This window comes from Pholis gunnellus (assembly GCF_910591455.1).
Source record: "Pholis gunnellus genome assembly, chromosome: 1".
Taxonomy (NCBI): domain Eukaryota; kingdom Metazoa; phylum Chordata; class Actinopteri; order Perciformes; family Pholidae; genus Pholis; species Pholis gunnellus.
This window is the reverse complement of record NC_136528.1, coordinates 7106261-7127043: the sequence shown is the minus strand read 5'-3', so window position 1 is coordinate 7127043 and position 20783 is coordinate 7106261. Positions and strand designations below refer to the sequence as shown.

General features: G+C 42.0%; 1 protein-coding gene across 1 annotated transcript in view; it reads left to right on the top strand.

Annotated features, from left to right (window-relative positions):
- ddb1 (damage-specific DNA binding protein 1) overlaps positions 1–16089 on the top strand; it is a 47226-nt gene extending 31137 nt beyond the window's left edge. The window contains exons 20-27 of the mRNA XM_079159609.1: positions 2361–2525; positions 2989–3083; positions 5820–5990; positions 8518–8627; positions 9332–9501; positions 12990–13092; positions 13983–14106; positions 15425–16089. Of these exons, the coding sequence (XP_079015735.1) occupies positions 2361–2525; positions 2989–3083; positions 5820–5990; positions 8518–8627; positions 9332–9501; positions 12990–13092; positions 13983–14106; positions 15425–15508 (1022 nt within the window). The 3' untranslated portion in view covers positions 15509–16089. The remainder of the gene's footprint in view (positions 1–2360; positions 2526–2988; positions 3084–5819; positions 5991–8517; positions 8628–9331; positions 9502–12989; positions 13093–13982; positions 14107–15424) is intronic.
- The last annotated feature ends 4694 nt before the right edge of the window (positions 16090–20783 follow it).

Genomic DNA, 20783 nt, shown 5'->3' with positions numbered 1-20783 from the left:
TTAGCAGAGATATGTGTTTGAAATAAGTCATTCAGCATGAAAAAAGGCAGAAGAAGAGGGGGCAAAAGTTATTTTTTTTTATTATTGCTCAATATCCAACACACACAAACAGGTGTTTCTTTGTATAACTTATTGATTGAACACGTTGGGCTTCATGCAGATCTTTTTCCATGTTGAAGCCCACTGAATGTGGCGTTTTTTGGGCTCCATTCTGTTTTGCAATGCAGATTTCGCTGCAGCAAGCCGTGCCTTGTAAAAGAGCTATTACACCAGCATACATTAGTGTAGCTTATATGTTAATGATATGTAAATAAGGGCCTGGTTCAGCAACATTGTGTCCACAGCTGACTTCAATTTATCAACGCGCGGTCGGATAAGCGCTCTCTTAACATGGGGGGAGATTTTGATCAGTCGGCTGTGGAGACGTTTTAATGCAGCGGTGAAGGGTCTGGTACTGACTTTACAGATGGACATTGAACCGCTCTGGCAGTCTGTTATTTGTGGAGAAATGTGGGGTTCATGTACATAGGCAATCATTTATCTAGCTACCGCTACTCCACTGAATTATGCAGTTATTTCTTAATAAGATTTGTCCATAATGAGCGTGCATGCCTTGATTTCTTTAGCTGCTGTATAATCAACATCGACGGTGTCCAATTTGTCTAATGGCCGCGTAATTATCTGCATGTCTGGATGTTACGGAACGTGCGAACCGTTGCGGTGCCTTTCCCCAGGTGCCGCTTCATTTTATTCACTGTATTTGGCATAAAAACCCAGTGATGATAATGAAAGGTGTCCTTCCCTGACAGGTGCAGTAAAAGTTACAGGAGAGTGAGGGAGATGAATGAATTAATAAAAAACACCCCAGTCCATGAACTGTGGCTGTGGTACCTGGATGATCCAGTTCATTACATCATCTCAACGCTCTTGGCCGGCTTTGTACTTCCTGAGTTAACGGTGAATGCGGCGCCTATCAGTAAAAAAGGACGTGTAGTGGAGCCATACAAGCTGTAAACGAGCCTCCGTGTTCGCTGTTAAGTTACCTTCAGTCTAATGCATTAATAAAGCCTCACTATAACCAACAACAGGATCATGATTTGTGAATAAAGCTGTCTTACATGGAGTTAACTTTCATTTATTTAGATCTCGGGTCACACGTTGACTTCATGTGTGGAGCTAAAAGTTCCACCGATAACGATGTAAGAAAACTTTTACATAAAACACACCGTTGCTTTTTTTATCTCAGCATTTCATTCATTTCTGCAAAGAGAATTACTTTTAGATTACTTAGGCTTATTTTAAGAGAAAATCAGTCCTGGGAGTATAATAATAGAAAAATAATCCAATTAAGTTTGTATGATTACAAAACAAACTAAAAACAAAGTTCTCATTCTGAAGGTTTTTTAAGGATCCTACAAATAGCAGAACTCATCATTTTATAATACAATATTCACCGGAAACAATCAAAATGTTTCAGAATGTTTTTACACAAACTTCCTGCAGTTATTGTGTTCACTGTTTGGGTGAATTGTTCAGTTCATCGCTTGTTCTGTACGGTTGTTGTCATGCATTGAAAATGATCACAAATTCATCTTTTTTTTAAGACTTCCTCTCATATTCCACAAGACGCTCTTGAGAACTTTTATCTTCCGTCTCATTTGAATCACTTTCATTGAAATACAGAAAACCATCTCTTTACAACGACCATCACTACAATCAGCAGCTACACCATCGTTATTCAAAAATGCATCTCAACTTGTAAACATCACCTTTTATGTATTTTGTACTTTTTTGTATCGGTCTTTGTGTTACTGCTTCAAACCTTGATTTAAAATATATATATATATATATATATATATATATATATATATATATATATATATATATATATATATATATATATATATATATATATATATATATATATATATATATATCTTTGTATGCTTGTTTTATCCTTAATCCCGTTTTTAAGGATGACTGTTATCTAATTAGGGAAGTATCTTCATGAACCATTTTTGGCTTCTAATCTCTCCTGCACATGGGTCAAACCTTTACTTTTTCATATATATGTGCAAATAAATAAAAATGAGATATCCATAAGATATCCTAGTCAATGATAGAGAATGGGTGCTTTAGGGGAAACATTTGGGAACCACTGGTTTAGATAATCTGTCTTCTGTAAAACCTCTTGTTTCATGTTGGAATGATCCCAGAAAAACAAAAAGAATCGTCTGTTCATAGTGAACACTGGAGGACAGGCGTGAATGTAAAACCTTATCAACAGAGAGAGATGTATTGAGCTGCTCTCACACTTCGTTTCCTAAAGTATTTTGTGTTTTTTTTTGTATCTCCATCAGTCCTCCACGCCCATCAGTTCCTCCCCAGCGAGTACGCCCTCAGCATGGTGTCGTGTCGTCTGGGAAAAGACCCGTCTGTGTACTTTATCGTCGGCACCGCCATGGTGTACCCGGAGGAGGCCGAGCCCAAGCAGGGACGCATCATCGTCTTCCACTACACCGACGGTCAGTAGCTTCTTCCGTGTCTCTCCAGGAAAAACAAACACAAACCCACTCTCTTGTCTTGTTTGCCGACCGTATCCTGTTTGTCTTCTCGCCCCGGCTCATTTTGCTCTCTTCATCCTTCAACGGGTTTCATTTTCTCCTCTGTCCCGTTTCTTCCCTCACGGACACTTTGTCCTATCGTGCTCTTGTTTCCCCTCCTCACTTAATCATGTTCTTATCACTTCTTATCCTCTCGCCGCTACTGATTCCCCCTCATTTCCTTTCCTACTCTGTCCCTCTCAAGGTGCACTTTCTTTCATTTACCCTCCTTTTTAACTTTCCAATCCACCATCGTGGATTTTTAACCCACTCCTTTCCACCTTCTCCTCTCTGTCACAGTTATATTTCCTCTGCTTAACTAAGATCTAGTGGTTACGCTTGAGATTGAGAGTGTTAACTTCTCACTTTGTGCTCTCTCCTGCAGGTAAGCTGCAGACGGTGGCTGAGAAGGAGGTGAAAGGAGCCGTCTATTCTATGGTGGAATTCAATGGCAAACTGCTGGCCAGCATCAATAGCACAGTAAGTGGTGCTTGATGGTGTCAAACCTTTTCAGCCAGACACACAGGGCACGTGGCTTTTTCTTTCTGAATTGCACTTGCACAGTTCATGTGAAAACTTGAAGAAGAAATGTAGTTTGAACCGCTCGATTTGCTTCAAGGTAGACTTTGAAATATATGAACTTCAGATGATGCAACAATGTCAAAAAGAGACTCTTAAATGTCTAAAATAACCCTTTGCTGAGTCCCTGGCCATGTAGATTGGCCAATCATAGCAAAACATCTGCCAACTATCCGGCTCTGCTCCATTGCTCATCCAATCTTTTCAAATTCTCTACATTTTCAGGCTGTTTTTTAAGGATTTGGAGCTCATCTGAATAGTGATACTCGTTACCCGGAGAGGTTGAAAGGAGATATACATTTCTGAAACGTTACGTTTCTACCTAAAAACCTGTGGAGCTAACATTAGCAGAGTACGTTAGCACATCGTTAACTATCCTTAGCACATCTGTGCTCTGCTAGCTGCTGAAGTCATGTCCTATTATTTGTCAGGAAGTGCAGTTAGTGACAGTGTGGGCTCGGTGGTGGGGCGGGGCTTAGCAAAGGGTCAATTGTGCTTCTGTTTTCTGTCCGTTGTGATATGACTGCGTTTTCACTGGAGGTCGATGCAAATTTCTGGACACACTCGACCATTTTTAAAGCCCAGGCTTTCGGTATTGGGAGACTTATCACTCACTTCCTTGTTTAACCTTAACATCAAGACAAACTGCACTTTTCCTCACACGTAATGTGAGAAACTATGTCAAGCCTGCATGTACCTGGACACAAGGAAGAACTGAAAATATGTTGATGGTCAACGGTCCTCAAAAAACATGCTTTTAGCCAGAACTCAATAATTCTGATGCTAATTTCCCAAATAATGTACAGTATAACAGAATGAAGTGATGAGATTTTGGACAGACGTGGATGTAAACTGCAATTTGACGAGATTATCTCATCCCAAAAAATGCACATAATCCGAAGGTTTTCATGCCACATTTAGATTGATATTCGATACAGAGAGCCGTAGTCGTTACAGTCTGGATGAGGCTCACATCAAACTGACAGTTTAAAGAAGCATGTGATCTTCTGTTCAGGAAGAAAAGTGCCTCCTCGGTTATTTCAAAGTGCAATATCTAAATAGAAGCGTCGCCTATGGATTTGCTCTGTGAGATCAGTTGACATACAGTGAAAGAAACAGCTTCCCCCCTGCTGTGCTGTGATACCAAAGCTCATCCACACCGAGCTATAGATAGATTTAAAGGATTAAACGCTTGAAAGGGAGGCTTTGTCTCAAGATATCGAGAATCAAATAGTGATGGGATCCTTTCTACAACATTATCTTCAAACTCTAAATTACATGAGCAATATTTCAAATTGTGACTTAACCTTGCCTTTCTGGGTGCAGCTGCATCAAAGTTTAATCACAGAAGACATTTGAATTTGTTTTATTTTGTCTTCTCTGAATCAGAGAACCAACGGTTGCCTCTAAACTCACTATTACACACCACATTGAATTCAGTCATTAAGGGCGAATCCATCATTTCCCCCTTTTTGGCGGCAGCCTCAGTGCAACATAATACAACACGGTAACAACATCTGACATTAGCTGCTCGTGAAATGTCTTCTTAAATGACTTTTTTTGAACAATTGAATCAGCCGGACACGGTGCGTCGTTCTCTTTCCTCTGACATTTTCTTGGCTGAAAATGGTGAACTCTTCATCACTGTCACACGCAGAAACTTCATATTTATGTCAACATGATGAATGTTTTCCCAGCTGTGGTAGAAATGGACACAGACGTTTTTAAACAGCAATGTTACCGTTGCTGCATTAGACACCACAAGCCTGTTTGACTCTGATAAACTTGGCTGATACATTTAAAAAGACTATTATTATTTTTGAGGACTAAAAGAAAACTGATAAGCGCACCGTTTGTTCCTTTTTAGATAATGGAGATAAGGTTTGCTGCTGGGTAACAATACAGTATAATAAACAAATAGATAAGATACCGATCACTGGATGAGGTAGTTTATATGAGGAGGATTTGCCCCTAAAAGTATTAATATATAAATATATATACTGTGCAGCATTGTTCTGGCAAAAATGCTTCACATTAAAGGATGAGGAAAACAAAGAATATTAGAACAAAGTGGACACAAAAGGTTAAAAGAGAAACAATTAAGTATAACAAAAAACAAAACACTGGGTTGAATTGAAAGAACATCTAAAAAATGAAAGCCACATGAAGAAAGAATAATGCATGAAAGCTACATTTCATTAAATAAAATGCCACTTTAAACTGAGCTGCTCCTAAGATCGAGTGGAAGACACGCTTTTTACTTTTAATGGCCGTGCCGATCTTTCAAACATCGCTGAGCTCTGAACATCTGGCCTCATCCCAATCTTTGATGAACAGTCTTGGAGGTGTTCTCGACATCACTCTGACATCGAGGGAACAGCAATTAGATCCAGAGACACAGATTCATCGAATCCCTCAAATCCCATTTTTTAAAGAATCGTTGCGCGGCTCGTGTGAAACGTGCTTACGTAATTAGCCGTTAACTCATCATGTAATGGGGCAGCTGATAACTCAGACTGTTAATCAACGCTCGCTGAGCGCAACGTGGGACTTAAAAATGCCAGCCCGTTAATCAATACCGCTCCTGGAGCTGTAATTGCCGATCCGGCAAACGATAACTCATCTGTTTTGTTTCAGGTCCGTCTGTACGAGTGGACGGCTGAGAAGGAGCTGAGGACCGAGTGTAACCACTACAACAACATCATGGCGCTCTACCTCAAGACCAAAGGAGACTTCATCCTGGTGGGAGACCTGATGAGGTCCGTCCTGCTGCTGGCGTACAAACCCATGGAGGGCAACTTTGAGGAGGTGAGGAAGACTTAGTGAGGAGAGCTGTGAAGGGCGAACAAGTAAAAGGGTTCACATGTCAGTGCGCTCCGTCAGAAGAGGCTGTGGAAACATAATCAGGTTTCTTCTCCATCAGGCAAAGGCTGCTGGTTGTGAAAATACGTAGTAGGTTTATATTATACTATCACACATCAAACGAATATTTGGTTGGTGTCTGTTTATCCACACTTGCATGTTTTAGCTTCTCGCTGGTGTATGAATGTTTTTCCTCTCTCTCTACAAATCATGACCCCCCCCCCCAGCCTTTTGATGAGCGGAGTGTTCAAAATTGATTTGTGGTAGAGAGATGAAGAGATTTGAGGACGAGTCATGCAGGCTGTTGTGAAGGCATGCTGTGGCGCAGTGCTCGCTATAATAAGTGTGAGAGACTTGAATTTATTCTGAGACATGAAATGACTCAGAATGCCTCAAAATGATAGATTGGAAAGAGGAATTTGTAATTGTTGAAAACACATTTGAAATCATTCTGTCCTTGAAGCAGCTAAAATCTATATATTTTTTTGTAATTTTGTGCAGCAGGAGCATCGTGCAGCCGGTCGTGTGTTTGTATGCGTCCGTCAATGAGTGAGTGAGTGAGTGAGTGAGTGAGTGAGTGAGTGAGTGAGTGAGTGAGTGAGTGAGTGAGTGAGTGAGTGAGTCTGTCTGTCAGTGTCTGTCCACGGCTAATCTCGTATTCTGCTGCAGCAAACTGCATACAAAGTTTTGGCGGCCCAGTTATGGCTGATTTCTTAAAACTTCTTGTTGTGAAGCCAATGCTGAAGTGTCTTAAACCTGCATTCTCTCTAATGTCCACCAGGGGGCGACTCCTCTGGTTGTATAGAAGTCTATGAGAAAATGACTCTACTTCTCTCTTGATTTATTACCTCAGTAAACATTGTAAACATGAGTTTATGGTCTCAATCTCTAATGTCAAGTCTTCTTCAATACAGCATGATGTTCATTTAGTAAATTAGAGTCAAACAGACCATAAAGCAGGGTATGCTTTGGGGCGGGGCTTACAGTGATTGACAGGTCAGTACCACAGCGTTGTCCGGTCCGGGAGTTTACGTCTTACAACTTTCTCAGTGTGATATTAATACATGAAAGTTGATGGCCTAAAAATGTTTCAACGTTGTACTTCACTCGGTCCTCTTGTGCCTCTTCTGGTTGTAAAAACCAAGATGGTGACGGTCAAAATTGCGAACTCGTGGCTTCAAAACGTCAGTCAACAAACCAAGTGCTGACATCACGGTGACCACGTCCTCTTCTTATAGACGGTCTGTGAGACCGAATCCGTTAGCGACCAGCTGGTGAACATAGTGGAGCATTTAGCAGCTGAAGAGCCAGAGATTTCCTTCGGACCAAAACGCTGTTCGTTGATCAGTTTGCCATGTTAACGTTCCTCTCGTCTCTCCAGCCGCTTCTTTTCATTTGAGCGGTTTCAATCTCCTCGTATAACTCTAACACAATTCCTTTTAACTGCCAGATTCCTATTACTGTCGAGCATATACATCACCCACTAATTACAGTGATGTGACATAATAAGCTACACTAGAACGTTAAAGGTCTGCACTTCAAATATTCTAACAGCCTTTCCTTTGGCTCTGATCACAATGCTCACAGAATACTTGCCTGAACAGATAAAACAGATGTTCTGGGCTATTTGGGATTTTATTCCCCTTTATGTCTTCAAGTGTATTTTATAAAGCATCTTATCGCCCCTGTACTTGTTCTGAACCATACTCACTGTTTGCTGACAGCACACAAGGCCTGAAATCCATTTCTTTGCTCACAGATGAAGTGTGGATCATGTTTTAAGTCTCTGTGCCAACGAGCGGAGGCATTATGTTATCGGGATGTCCGTCCGTCCGTCCGTCCTGTCCATTCCTGGGAACGCGATCACTCGGCAACGCTGGACAGAATTCCTTCAGATTTGGCACAAACTTCCACACGGAGCCATGAATAAACTGTTCATATTCTGGAGGTCAAGATCGTTTGTGACCTCGTGTCCGTCACATTCTCGCCAACGTGACGTCTCAGGATCGCCTCGAGGGACTTTATTCAAATTTGGCACAAACGCCCTCTTGCATTCAAGGATGAACTGTTTTTGGCCTTAACTCGAGAATTCACAAGCTAATCGCGACAATTTCCCACAAATATCTAACGGGATAAAATGGATGCAAACATGCATGTAAACTGCAACACGAGGTAATTCTAGTTTGATATGCGAGTGTCTTTAAGGGTTTTTAAAAAAAGTCTATTGTACCGAAACATACTGTTTGGATTTCAGCTCTTGTGTGCAGTCAGCATTTCTCTGCTCATAGATAATGTATTTACTTGGAGGCGAGAACTACATTGTTTTATTTATTAAGAGCAATGCTCTCTGGGGTTAAGGGCCTTGCTCAAAGGCACCCCAGTGGTGGTAAAGCGTCACAATTTCGCTTCTCTAACCTTTTAGGCCACAGCTCCTGTGTAATTCAACACCTTTTGTTTGTCCTTTTTTGGTCAGATTGCTCGTGACTTCAATCCTAACTGGATGAGTGCGGTGGAAATCCTGGACGACGACAACTTCCTGGGGGCGGAGAACGCATTCAATCTGTTTGTCTGCCAGAAGGACAGGTGAGGAAAACGTCAAGTCTGATTCTTTACACATGAGCTGGAGTGCGGTGAGATTTTCTTTTCTGCGCATGAATTTCAACCTTTCCGGTAATCGTTTTGGTCCCCTGAGCTGCTCCTCTGACGCCAAAGAGCGTCTGAATCACCGCCGACGTTTATCCGCCGCAATCAACATTATGTCATTCGGAGGCTGCTCTTTCTACTCGGAGTCCCGCGATGCTCTTTAGGGCGACATCATCGATCCAAATGTGCTCGGCTTCATTTCCCACCTTAGTCATTCTTTCTATCATATTTCTAAGTGTTGATTTCATGGGACGGAAAGAACGATGTGGTCTGAAAGTGAGTGCGTTGCATTCACGCCGCCACTTATTATGCATCTGATGCATCAGGTCGCACCATTCGATGCTTTTGACCTTTATTTTTGTATCACAATCTCGCTTCCTGTTGCTCTCTCCACTTCTCCTCACCCTTTTATCCATTACTTCTCTATTACTCTCTGACCTTTTCCAACACTTCTGACATCTCTGCACATCTTGCTTTTTTTTTTTAACCGTATTCTCTTTGTTTTTACTCTTTCTGTTTGCTCCTGTCTTGACCCCGCTACCTCCCACATGTTCCCTCCCTCTGTGTTTCTAACCCCTCCCTCTCCCCTCTCTTTGTGTGTGTGTGTGTCCCCCCCCCCCCCCCCCCGTCCTTCCTGTGACCAGTGCGGCCACCACAGACGAGGAGCGGCAGCACCTGCAGGAGGTGGGGGTCTTCCACCTCGGGGAGTTTGTGAATGTCTTCTGTCACGGCTCGCTGGTGCTGCAGAACCTCGGCGAGAGCTCCACGCCCACCCAGGGCTCCGTGCTCTTCGGCACCGTTAACGGCATGATCGGTAGGCACACGGACAATTACACACTCACAGAAGCATGTACACACAAATATTGCTGCAGGTAAATCCCTTGCTCTACGTTTGAGTTTTTAAAGGGTTTCATTTGATCCAAACTGTTTAAATGAATCTGTTAAAGGGCCAGTGTGAAGCATTTAGAGAGATCTGTTGGCAGAAAATGAGTGTAAGTATGTTTTCTTTAGTGTATTAATTCATAAAATAGGAATCGTGGTGTTTCCGCCATGTTTCTACAGTATCCCAGAACGGACAAAACACACACTGCCTCTGTGACCTTTTTAGTTCTCCTACACGCAAGTTTCAGTTGGTTGCAATCTGCAACTTCACCACTAGAGGCCGTCAAATCCTACACACTGAACGTTGAAAGGAATATTTCTCTTGTGGATACTCAAGGTCGATCATTTATAGCCAGCTGAATATTATTAATAATTAAGGCTCCAGCGAGCAGCCGCTTAGCTTAGCTTAGCACAAAGACTGGAAACAGGGGGAAAGAGCTAGCCTGGTTCTGTCCAAAGGGAACACAATCTCCCTCCTGGCACTTTAGAGCTCACTAATTAACATCTTTTATGTTGTTTTTAATTCAGGGTTTTATGGGAAGGTTGCATTTTGGACTATTTCTTGGCTGGAAGCAATCATTTCCTGGATTCTCTACTGTTTCCCTGGTAACTGGTTAGAGCCAAGAGATATTCCTGCTCTTAACCCTCCAATATAACAATATAACAATTTTTACGACAACCCAGAAACAAAATGCCTCCGGCCATGGCTGCCATGGCTGCTTAGGGTTTTATCCGTCCATCCGCTTCTTCCTCATGAACAACATATTTCAGATTCCTTCCAAATTTGGCTCAAATATCCACCTGGACTCAAGGATGAAGTGATGATACTATGGTGGTCAAAGGTACACACAACTAGCTGTTTCCAGCCTTTGTGCTAAGCTACGCTAACTGAGAAATGACAGTGGTTTGCCCTTGAAGTTAGTTCACTCAAGAACAGCACATTTTCCCACTTACCTCGGGGACTATCTAGCCGTACAGACAGTTGTGGATTTACATTCCGAGGTTTTGCAAATGCTGCTGAGACTTCTTTCTCTTTGATTCAATGAAAGTTTGTGGAGCTCACAGCGTCTTCGATGTTGTTTAGACAAACACTGTCCCTGTTGCTCAGGATGATCCACAAACATCTCGTTCTTTTGGTAGAAAACAGTTCACAGTGACGGCAGTAAACCCACCGAGCACACAGATATTAATAAATATATATTTGGTCATGAAATCCTGTGGAGGAAAAAAGTTGTCTTCAAGTCAGCAAATGCAGGAAAGTCAGCACGAGATTTCATAGTTAAATAGTTCACCAGCTGTTGTCAGTTTGACACTGAAGCACTGAGTTGTTTTTCATTCCCAGTATTTCTAAAAAATATGGATTTATTTTCAGTCCTGATTGCAGCACCTGGTCTTTGGTTATGGGCCGATATGAGATATGAGTCCTGATCCGATAGTGTCTCATTAATAAGCTCTATGACTGGGGTTATTATTGTTATGTCGAAGGCAACACCGAGCTTGACCTAAACATTGCTTTCATAACTGTTGAAATACAGAAATATCAGTGTGCTGAACTGTTATTCAGTTATATATTCGGTGTCGGATCGATGTCCGTATCTGTGCATCGCGATCCCAAAAGGCAGCTGACTGCAGACTGGAGACCACTTAGAGGATACACAAACCATTTATTCAGCGCTGATGTTTCCTCTTCCGAGAGAGAAGAACTGGTAGTTCTGCACCTCATTGCTCAGATTTAAACTAGTTGCTTTCAGGCCGGCTGTAATGACGGCGGAGATGAAAGATTGGGAGTGCACATCATTTGGACAAAGTCATTTACAGCCAACAACACAGCACATTATTTCAGGAAAGTTGAACAGGAAATGAGAACCACCGTTGCAGTAGAAACTTTCTGCAGAGGTAGACTGAAATGGACTTCAGTGATTAATGGAGAAGAATGCCCCCCCCCCCCCCCCCCGTGCTCGTCAAGATGGAGCATGTGATAAGTTAGATGTTTCTGGGAAGAAGCCTGCAGGCCACACGTTTAGTCTCCCAACCGACAAGTGGAGAAAGTTTTAATAAACGTGTATCGGTCTGTCGTTGAAAAACCCGGACGTTGTGTGAAGGAGATTAAAGGTGAAGGAGGAGAGAGAGTCTGAGAACATGTCAAATCATTTTATCCAAACTCAAAGCTTTCTGCTGCAGGTTGTTCTGGAGACGTTCTAGGTGTTTTTATGTTTCCCTGTGAAATATCTGTAGGTTTGATTAACACATGAAAGTGTTGATTAGAGGAAGGTTTCAGTCTCACCTGTCCACACAGATGTGATGTTTGTGTTTGCCTCTATGTTTATATGTTGATGTAGTTTTATTTTTAGTGGCTCTTTAAGTGAAGCAGATGCTTCAGTGGACGCTTAAGACGTATGTGTCATGAGTGTCATGAGTGTCCTGAGTGTCCTGTCGAATGTGAGAGCGGTTTTCACTCTAATTAGCATTTAATCCGTCCTCCAACTTTTCCACCTCCGCCAAGCATGGATTTCATTTAATTACATTTATTCGATATTTTTTACATTTTCAGCCTTTCCAGTATATTTTTCATACATTTAAAAATGTCCACATTAATAGAAATATGAGAATGGAAAAGCACTTAATATGTTTTTGTGTTTTGCTGTGTAGCAAAATGGGACTTCAATTAGCATTTGGTTGCGCAGCCTTGTACAATGACAATAATATAACCTTGTAATAATAATGCAAATAATTATTAGAATTACATACAATGAAATGCTAAAGCATAATGACAAATGAAAACGTTGTTGTTCACCTGAATGACAACAAACCAACATGTAAACATACAGGTGTTGTATAAACAATCTTGCTTTGTCATTCATTTTTGACATTTTGAAGACAAAACAAATCCATGAATCAAGAAAGTGATCAACAGATAAATAGAGAAAGTATTAATCCGTTGCAGCCAAACTGTTGCCGACACTTTCATTGGTTCACTGCAGAGAAACGAGCTCTGTGTTACAAACCTTCTTTGTTCACACGTTTGCCTTTTTGCATGCTGCCAATTTCAGTGCATATTATTTCCCGAGAGCATCGCGACGATGCACTCGCTGTCACACATCCTGAATATTTAGAGGAAAGGCTAAAAAAAATCTGACTTTTCAGGGGAATCGCTCTCGAAATACAACATTTTGGGATAGTCTTGAATTATTGAGGTATTAGAATCGCACTACTTTGCTCCCAACGCGGTCTCAGCATACAAGCATGAAAGCTGCATCGGGAGGAACTGCACACTCACACTAATGATATTCTAATTTAGTTATTATGAAGCTCGCTGAAGAGAAATCGTCTGATGCAGCGAGATGTTAATCTGTTGTGAATATAACGCCTTCATGTTCTTGTCGACTGACGTGTATGTGTGTGTGTGTGTGTGTGTGTTAGGTCTGGTGACGTCCCTGTCTGAGGGCTGGTACAGCCTCCTCCTGGACCTGCAGAACCGCCTCAACAAGGTCATCAAGAGTGTGGGCAAGATCGAGCACAGCTTATATCCTTCTTTACACTTCACGCTCGCCGTCCGTCACCAGCGGCACTGAGCGACGTATTTGTAGGCGGTAGACCCGGAGGGTGAAGTGGCAGATGCTTTAATTGGCTTCGGAAGGTGTTGGAATAGACATCCCATGCATTTAATAGTGGTCGTGGTCGTGGCCACTCTAGGCCAGAACCAGGACTGAGAGGGGCCGACCGGCAGACCCTGCTGCAGTAACATGAGAGGTTTTCTAAAGGGACCGCCACAGCAACACAACATAAAAGTTCCTCGTAGTGGCTTTAAGCAAAAGATGTGCAAGTAGTTCCAGCTTCACCGGTGTGAGATGTAGTTTCATTCTTTAGTCTGTTACTGTAATAAAGGAAATATATTTAGCTTTTAGAACAGACAAAGCAAAGATATCTCACCTCAGGCTTTAGGAAATCTGGAGCGGCATTTTCCATATTTTTTAACATTTATTTATTAGGCTCCAAAAATCAAATTCATTTATTCAAACATTTAAATGAATATAATTAACAATTGTCATTAAAATCGCATGTTTGTACAGACCAGTGGGAAACTGTTTTGCACGCATTAGTTGCAGAATATGTTATATGTTCGTACTTGTATGATAATATAGAACTAAAGGTGATTACACTTACAACCCAAACACAGTAAACTAGGTGTTTTGTGTTATACATCCCATATACACAACTCTCTACAGGTTCAGCTGCACCAACGCTGGATTCTGTCTGCTCTTATGATCAGAGCTGGGTTTTATTAGACCTCCCACACGTCTTTCTGCATTATTTTGCCCGGAAGAAATGTCAAATGTGCGATATTGTATCTGTATGTCCGGTCCAGCCTTGTTGCTGTACGACCTGTAGTGCTTTTCCTTGACTCCGCCGCACCTGGAGGTCCTTCCACACGGAGCGAAAGACGGAGCAGGCCACAGGATTCATCGACGGAGATCTGATTGAGAGCTTCCTGGACCTCGGTCGAGCCAAGATGCAGGAGGTCGTCAGCACTTTACAGGTAGGAGCTCACAGTACATGTGCAGCGTGTGGAACCAGTATTTAGCCATCGAAAATAAATCCACAATAACAAGCTCAACAAACTGAAGCCGTGAAGTCGTTTGTGTATTTGGCTCGAAGCGTTGTTGAACTTTCAGACACTTTTATTCGCTCCGTGAGTGAGAACTGGGAATAAATAACAGGTGGCAATATCACTTTTGGCAGATAAAAATATTCTGCTTTGTGTCTCTCTTTACTCTCGAGGTATTAAAAAAAGAAATCACACTTTTAGCTCATAAACAAAGACTATTCCCTGTGTGCCTCTCAAGAGCAGCTGATAAAGATTTCTCTGCCATGAAACTCAAACCAAGCTCCAACATTTACTTTAAAAATAAAATATGCTGCAGCTGCAGTTGCTCACTTCCATCCTTGTGCAGCTAAAAATATGCACCTTTACAATAATTTATTGTATACTTGTAATCTTAGTAGTGAAGGAGGTAGTGGAAGGAGGTAGGGGAGGAGGTAGGGGAGGAGGTAGGGGAGGAGGTAGTGGAGGAGGTAGGGGAGGAGGTAGGGGAGGAGGTAGGGGCTCGAAGACAAATGAAGATATTCAATTTACTTAAGACAAAGAAATGCAGCATAATCTCACATCTTGGAACTGTTAAATGTTTGACATTACTTTTTAAAAAGTGGCATTAACTATGAATTAATTATCCAAAAAATGAACTAATTGTTTCATTGTAAAATCTTTTTTGAAGTTTTATTGAAAAGCCTTAATTCAAACCTTTTTAAAAGAGCTAAATACGAGATTGGGAGCTTTTCTATCGTCCCTAAACAGCTCGCAGCAAGATGACAGTTGAGCTGGCGGCTAGCAGCGCAAACGGCAGTAACAGCGTTAACAATGTAACAGTGCTGACAGAGCTAACAACGTTAGCCTGAGGGTAGCACTGGAGGGTGGGAGTTACAATAGCTGTCTGCTGCTGTATTAATGTGCTGTGTCCTGTGTATATAAAGCCCTGCTGGACAAGACTGTGTACAGCAGAAGAAAGACTAAAACAATGACAGTAGATGACAGTTTTTTTTGAGCTGAGTTCAGTAAAATCACGTTGAGATACAGAAGAGAAGAGATTCACAAATACGATGATAAAATGCATGATTTCAAAAACGACCAGGGAAAAATGAAGCCGTCAATCATACAGATAACAGATACAAGCTTCTAAATTCATCTTCACCTCGAAACAACTGAAGCAAAACAACAAGGTGGAGAGTGTCTAAAAAGCCCCGTTCCTGTTTATCTGTCCCATCTGCTGGGTCACCGTGTGGTCGTTGTTCAATTGCAGATCGATGACGGCAGCGGCATGAAGCGTGAGGCCACAGTGGACGAGGTCATTAAGATTGTGGAGGAGCTGACGAGGATCCACTAACCCCGAACCTCAGCCAGCCGGTCCCCGCCCCCCCCTCCCCCGAGTGAGAAGAGGGTCCGGAGGAGAAGAACAGTATGGGTTTTACAGATTTGTAAATAATTATAAATAAACGGCGTGTGCATGATCGTCCTTCAGACTTCAGTGATTTGTCGACCGGTGAGGCCCTGAAGGTGATGAGTGGCTCGCTTCATTTAGACAAAAGAGTCTCTGGGGCGAGGTGCAGCCTGTTTGGACGACAAAAAGACCAAAGTTAAGACATTTGGTCGGAGTGTGTTTGCGTGTGTGATTGCGTCCGTGTGGAATAATCTGTGACTATAAATAGGAACAAACCAGAGATTTTCCTCACCAAAACCCATCTCTCTGGGGTATTTGTGAGCGATCCGGGCGGGTCGAAGCAGTTAGAATGACCTCGACACCTATCAGCTCAAATCTGACTCACTCACGCTTTTCAAGTTTGTTATTGAAGTCTGGAGTAACCACGCTGTGTGAAAAACAAAAGGAGGAAAACGATAGATTTATAGCTATTTTGTCTCTGTGATGTTTTCTTTGTTTATTCTAATAAACTTTGCTTTAGTACCGTTAACCCCTCTGTGTCCATCCACTCATTTATTATCTTGTTGTTTAATAAAAGACTCAATATATCAACAGCTATGAAGGATTTATTTTGTGGTCCTTAGAGGACAAATTCTAACAACATTGGTGATCCTGTGACGACCACATTTTTGTTTAGTTTTTTAATTGTTTCCACATTTACTGCATTTTATGTTGCAGACATTCATAATCCTCAGAGGTCGAGTCGTATTAACGCCATCACAAGGTGTTTGTGTCTCTATACAGTGATTTATGATAAAATACCTGCCAGCTTATTAATTTGAATATTTGTCTTCTAAGCTATTCCACTAAATATATCGTTGGGTATTCAAAGCAAGTCACCTTGGGCTGTGGGAAATTGTGATCAGCATTATTTACTGTACAGCAACATAGCTTGTTTCTATAATGAAAGCTCTACTTTGGTGAAAACTGCTCCAGATATTTTGGGTATTTTGATTATGGGCAGAGCAAGTTATTTAACAAAGGCGATGAAAGTAAAGCCTCTTCATTCAGGCTGAACTGTTTGCATTTAGACTGCTGATTGGTAATTTTTTGCTATTTGTATTAAATATATACAACCGTTTTATACACGAACAAGATGCCCTCTACATTAGCTAATGCAGACCTCGTTCATCAAATTAAACCAGCATCTTGGGTCTGTTTTAACGGTGTTTGCAGCCTTGCTACTTGCAGCCCACGCAGCCATAATGCATCACAATCTGTCCGCGTGCATACTAAACATGCAGGGCTTCCTGCTGGTGTCTTTGTCAGAGCTGCTAGAAAAGCTGAATTTGACAGCGCATCGTTTTCTGAAGCGCCTCGCTAACTTCTGTTGTGTGCATGATTCTTTTCATCAACCGTAATTAGTGTTGAAACGGAGGAAACCGGCTTTCAGTCGAAGGTATCGAGGGTCCTGCAGACTGAGATGCTGGCAGGGCAAAACTAAACTCTGCACGCCGTTGGATTCTTTTAGCAGCAAACTGGTCAGAAGCTGGAAGTGGACGTCCTCTGCCAGCTGCCCGGAGCTATTTCTGTCCTCCGCCACCGTCCTGAGGCACGCAGGCCTTTGTGTTGCTCTGGTCGTTTGTTCACCGGATTCCTGCTTCACAATGGATTGTTTGCATAAACCGTTTACTGCCAAGTGTGTTTTCACATACAACGAATTTAGGCATCAATCGTGTGTGTGTGTGTGCCCACACACACGTTACTTTTACTATTGTTACTATTACTCATACTCGTGAGGAAAAACATAATTATTTTAATTAAGGACTAAAGTAAATGTGTTAACTGTATCACGTTTATTCACACGGTGAAAGGACTGTTTGCAACAGCGTTTAGTCTTGAAGTTGACAGCGACAGATATTCAATTGGGTTGTTTGTGGAGTGCTGACCCGTTATTTTAAGGCCATTTCACACGTCCGTCCGTCCACAATCCAAATAGAAGCCAACGTGATCGACCCAGAACTAGAATTTAGAACAAAGGTGCTGTTGTTGCTCCCTAATTGTCTGGCAGGTCTTTAATAATAGCCTGCCAGACTAACATGTAAGTCTAAGCTGTGAGTTTTTTTGTTGCTCTACAAGGTTTTATAGATCTTAAGAACTCGGTTTCAAGTGTTGAATATGTCCCTAACATGAAACATTCTTGTCTAAATGAGGAAACATCGGCTAAGCTGCCGAGTATCTTCTGTTTTCTTTGGTGAGAGACGGCGTGAGGCGGCTTATAGGTGAGTTGGGTCAATCTGGGAGTATAATGGCTCCAGCAGGGCTTAGTGATGGATCAAATCATTTAACATGAACACTGCGCTTCTATAGAAACGCTCAGCTGCTATGTTTAGCTGTGTGCTGATAACCAACTGCATGGTAACATACAAAAACAAACCCTAAATGTCATTAATTATGGCGATTGATAAACCGTTTAGAGGAGCGCAGACTAAACATCGGAGACTATTTCAATTGAGATAACCCAAAGTATTTAAAGTTGATTTGAAAACTTGTAGACTTAATTATTCATAGTACAAATCTAAATGGGGGGAAAAGCATCAGAGCTTTTTAAAGATTACTTTACATCCTAATTATAAAATAACTAAAACAGGCAATATTTAAGTATAATCCGTTTAGATAAAATGGTTATTTTTCATTTTTTTCATTACATGTAAACGCATAATTTAAATGACAAAAAATATAACTGATCGAGCCTTTCATCCCCAAGAGTTCCTGTAGTTTCTGCAAAACAAGAACTCACTTTGGTTACTTTGACTTGTCAAAGCAGGAAAATCGGGTGGAAGTGACGATATTAACGATGGCTGAGCGTCCAAGGAGGCCGTCAGCCTCAACACCAGGGTCCTCAAGAGTCACAGCTACTGTTATTATTCACACCTGTGTGTGTTTTGTGCTGTGGGTTTTACGTTCCACCAAACATCCCTTCATCACCTGCAGACTCAGAGGGGACGACACAATAATGGAAACACCGATGTCTTCATTTGAATTCCTTGGATTAACAAACTAAGTGAGGCATTGAGAGATTGTGTTTCCAGTAGTTCCGTCGTGTGAGAGCGAAACACGATGCAGAGACTGTCCATGCAGAGGACCTGTGTGTGAACTCAGTATAATAAGTCAGATAATAAGCCATGAGCAGGCCACCAGGTTTCAGAACACCCGACAGGAACGTGCGTGTGGAGCGAACTGTGTGACTTATTAGATGTGTCCACACACCTGCAGGCTCCTGTGTGTAACCCACAGCGTGATACAAGTTCAGGACTCTTCTCCGGTTCTTCTCGTAGGAAAATCATTAAGTGAAAAGGAAGTTGTTCAAGCTAAGTATAAAAACACGCCCTAAAATATCTCCTGCAAGGCACCGAACATCACAGACGGGCGATATCTTCCCGTGTTAACGGCCTCTCTGGGCGGATTGCACTTCAAAGGGGGAGAGGGAAGGTCAACCGTGTAGAACCACCCCGGGGAAATGTCCAGTACAACCACAGTCTGGAACTTATTAAACCCAGCAGCCTCACCAGAGACGCTGGCAGGCTGAAGCAAATCATTTCACTTCAGACTGTTTGACGTGCGGTGATGTGCTGAGGTCTGAGCCAGGAGGAGACCTCCGCTTCTGAAAAGTGAAGCCAATGCTGAAGTGCCTTCAACCTGCTTTCTTTATAGTAGCCACTCGTGGGCGACTCCTCTCGTCGCATGAATAGACTGAAAGCATACCCTGCTTTATGGTCTGTTTGACTCTAAATGGACCATCATTTACTAAATGAACATCATGCTGTATTGAAGAAGACTTGAAACTAGAGATTGAGACCATAAACTCATGTTTACAATGTTTACTGAGGTGATAAATCAAGAGAGAAGTAGAGTCATTTTCTCATAGACTTCTATACAACCAGAGGAGTCGCCCCCTGGTGGACATTAGAGAGAATGCAGCTTTAAGACATGAAGCATCGGCTTCACTTTTCAGACCTGGAGGTTGCTGCCCGGTTGCCAGTTGCCCAGTCACGGCTGCATGCTCAAGGACCACTTGTTTGATGCTCCTCTTCCTGGTTTGACTCCCAGCTCCATCTCTCACATGTTTTAATCCCACTGAGCTGGAGCCAGAGCACCAAACGTGACTTTGAGTCTTTGATGTCGGCGCCCCAAAGCTTGAAAACACCTTCCGCTTCAGCAGCCGCGCTCAGTGTCGTATATTCCTCTGCTTGTCTGTGCTGGTTGTCGTCTGATTTAACACCTCTGATCACTTTCTGTTAGCGTTATTGTTTCTGTCAAGAAAGCATTTTCACTGCATTGCTTTGAAAAGTGATGTTAAGATACGACTCATTAACACAAGTGTCTGGCCTCATCGTCTAAAACAGAGATTAGGATTTCCTAATTTCCTAAGTATTTCCAGTGTGTTTACCAGAACAATGTAATGTTCTAAGTGTTTTTTCCAGGTAAATAAACTCATCCATATCTTTTAATATAATTATATTTGTTACATATCACAAATTTGCCTGAAAGGGCTTTTTAAAATCGGAACAACATAAAAACTCCTCTTTTTTTACCCATAAAGGTTTGTCACTGTTACTCAAACAGAAGTCGAGCATTTTGTTGGAGACTATTTTTCTCAGAATGAATCACAGCAAAATAAACTGCAGCGTGCGTGTAATGAAGGAACATGTCAGCCAGAGCAGCAGTGTGGCTCATTGATCTGTTTTTATTAGATGTTGGACAACAACAGGGCTCCACGGCACAGAGGAATAAGCTACATCAGGACAGAGAATACTTATTAGATCAATTCATCGTCGGTGTGGGTGTTTTGTGCGGAGTTTGTCGACAATAAGAGAAATATATAAATATCACCAGACGTATCCTTTAAATGCCTGACTGGTGGTTTCCAACCTTTGTGGCTTGTGACTCTCTAAAGTAACTTAGAGTCTCTTAATTAGCTCGTTCGCCGCCGTTGAAAGTTGAGCAGTTCCTTATTTATGGTGTGATTGATTTGTGGCTCCCTCACAAATCAATCAGTACTCACTGTATAATGGACCATATAGTGAGTTTACCATTTGGCAGTGCTGTCTGAATGTACTATTAGAATCATTATACCCTATAAAGGGGACTCAAAGTATCCCACAATGCATCGTGAAAAGTTGTGTACAACCGATGGTCACTAACCAGGCTCCATATACCATCATGCATCGCTCCCGACTCC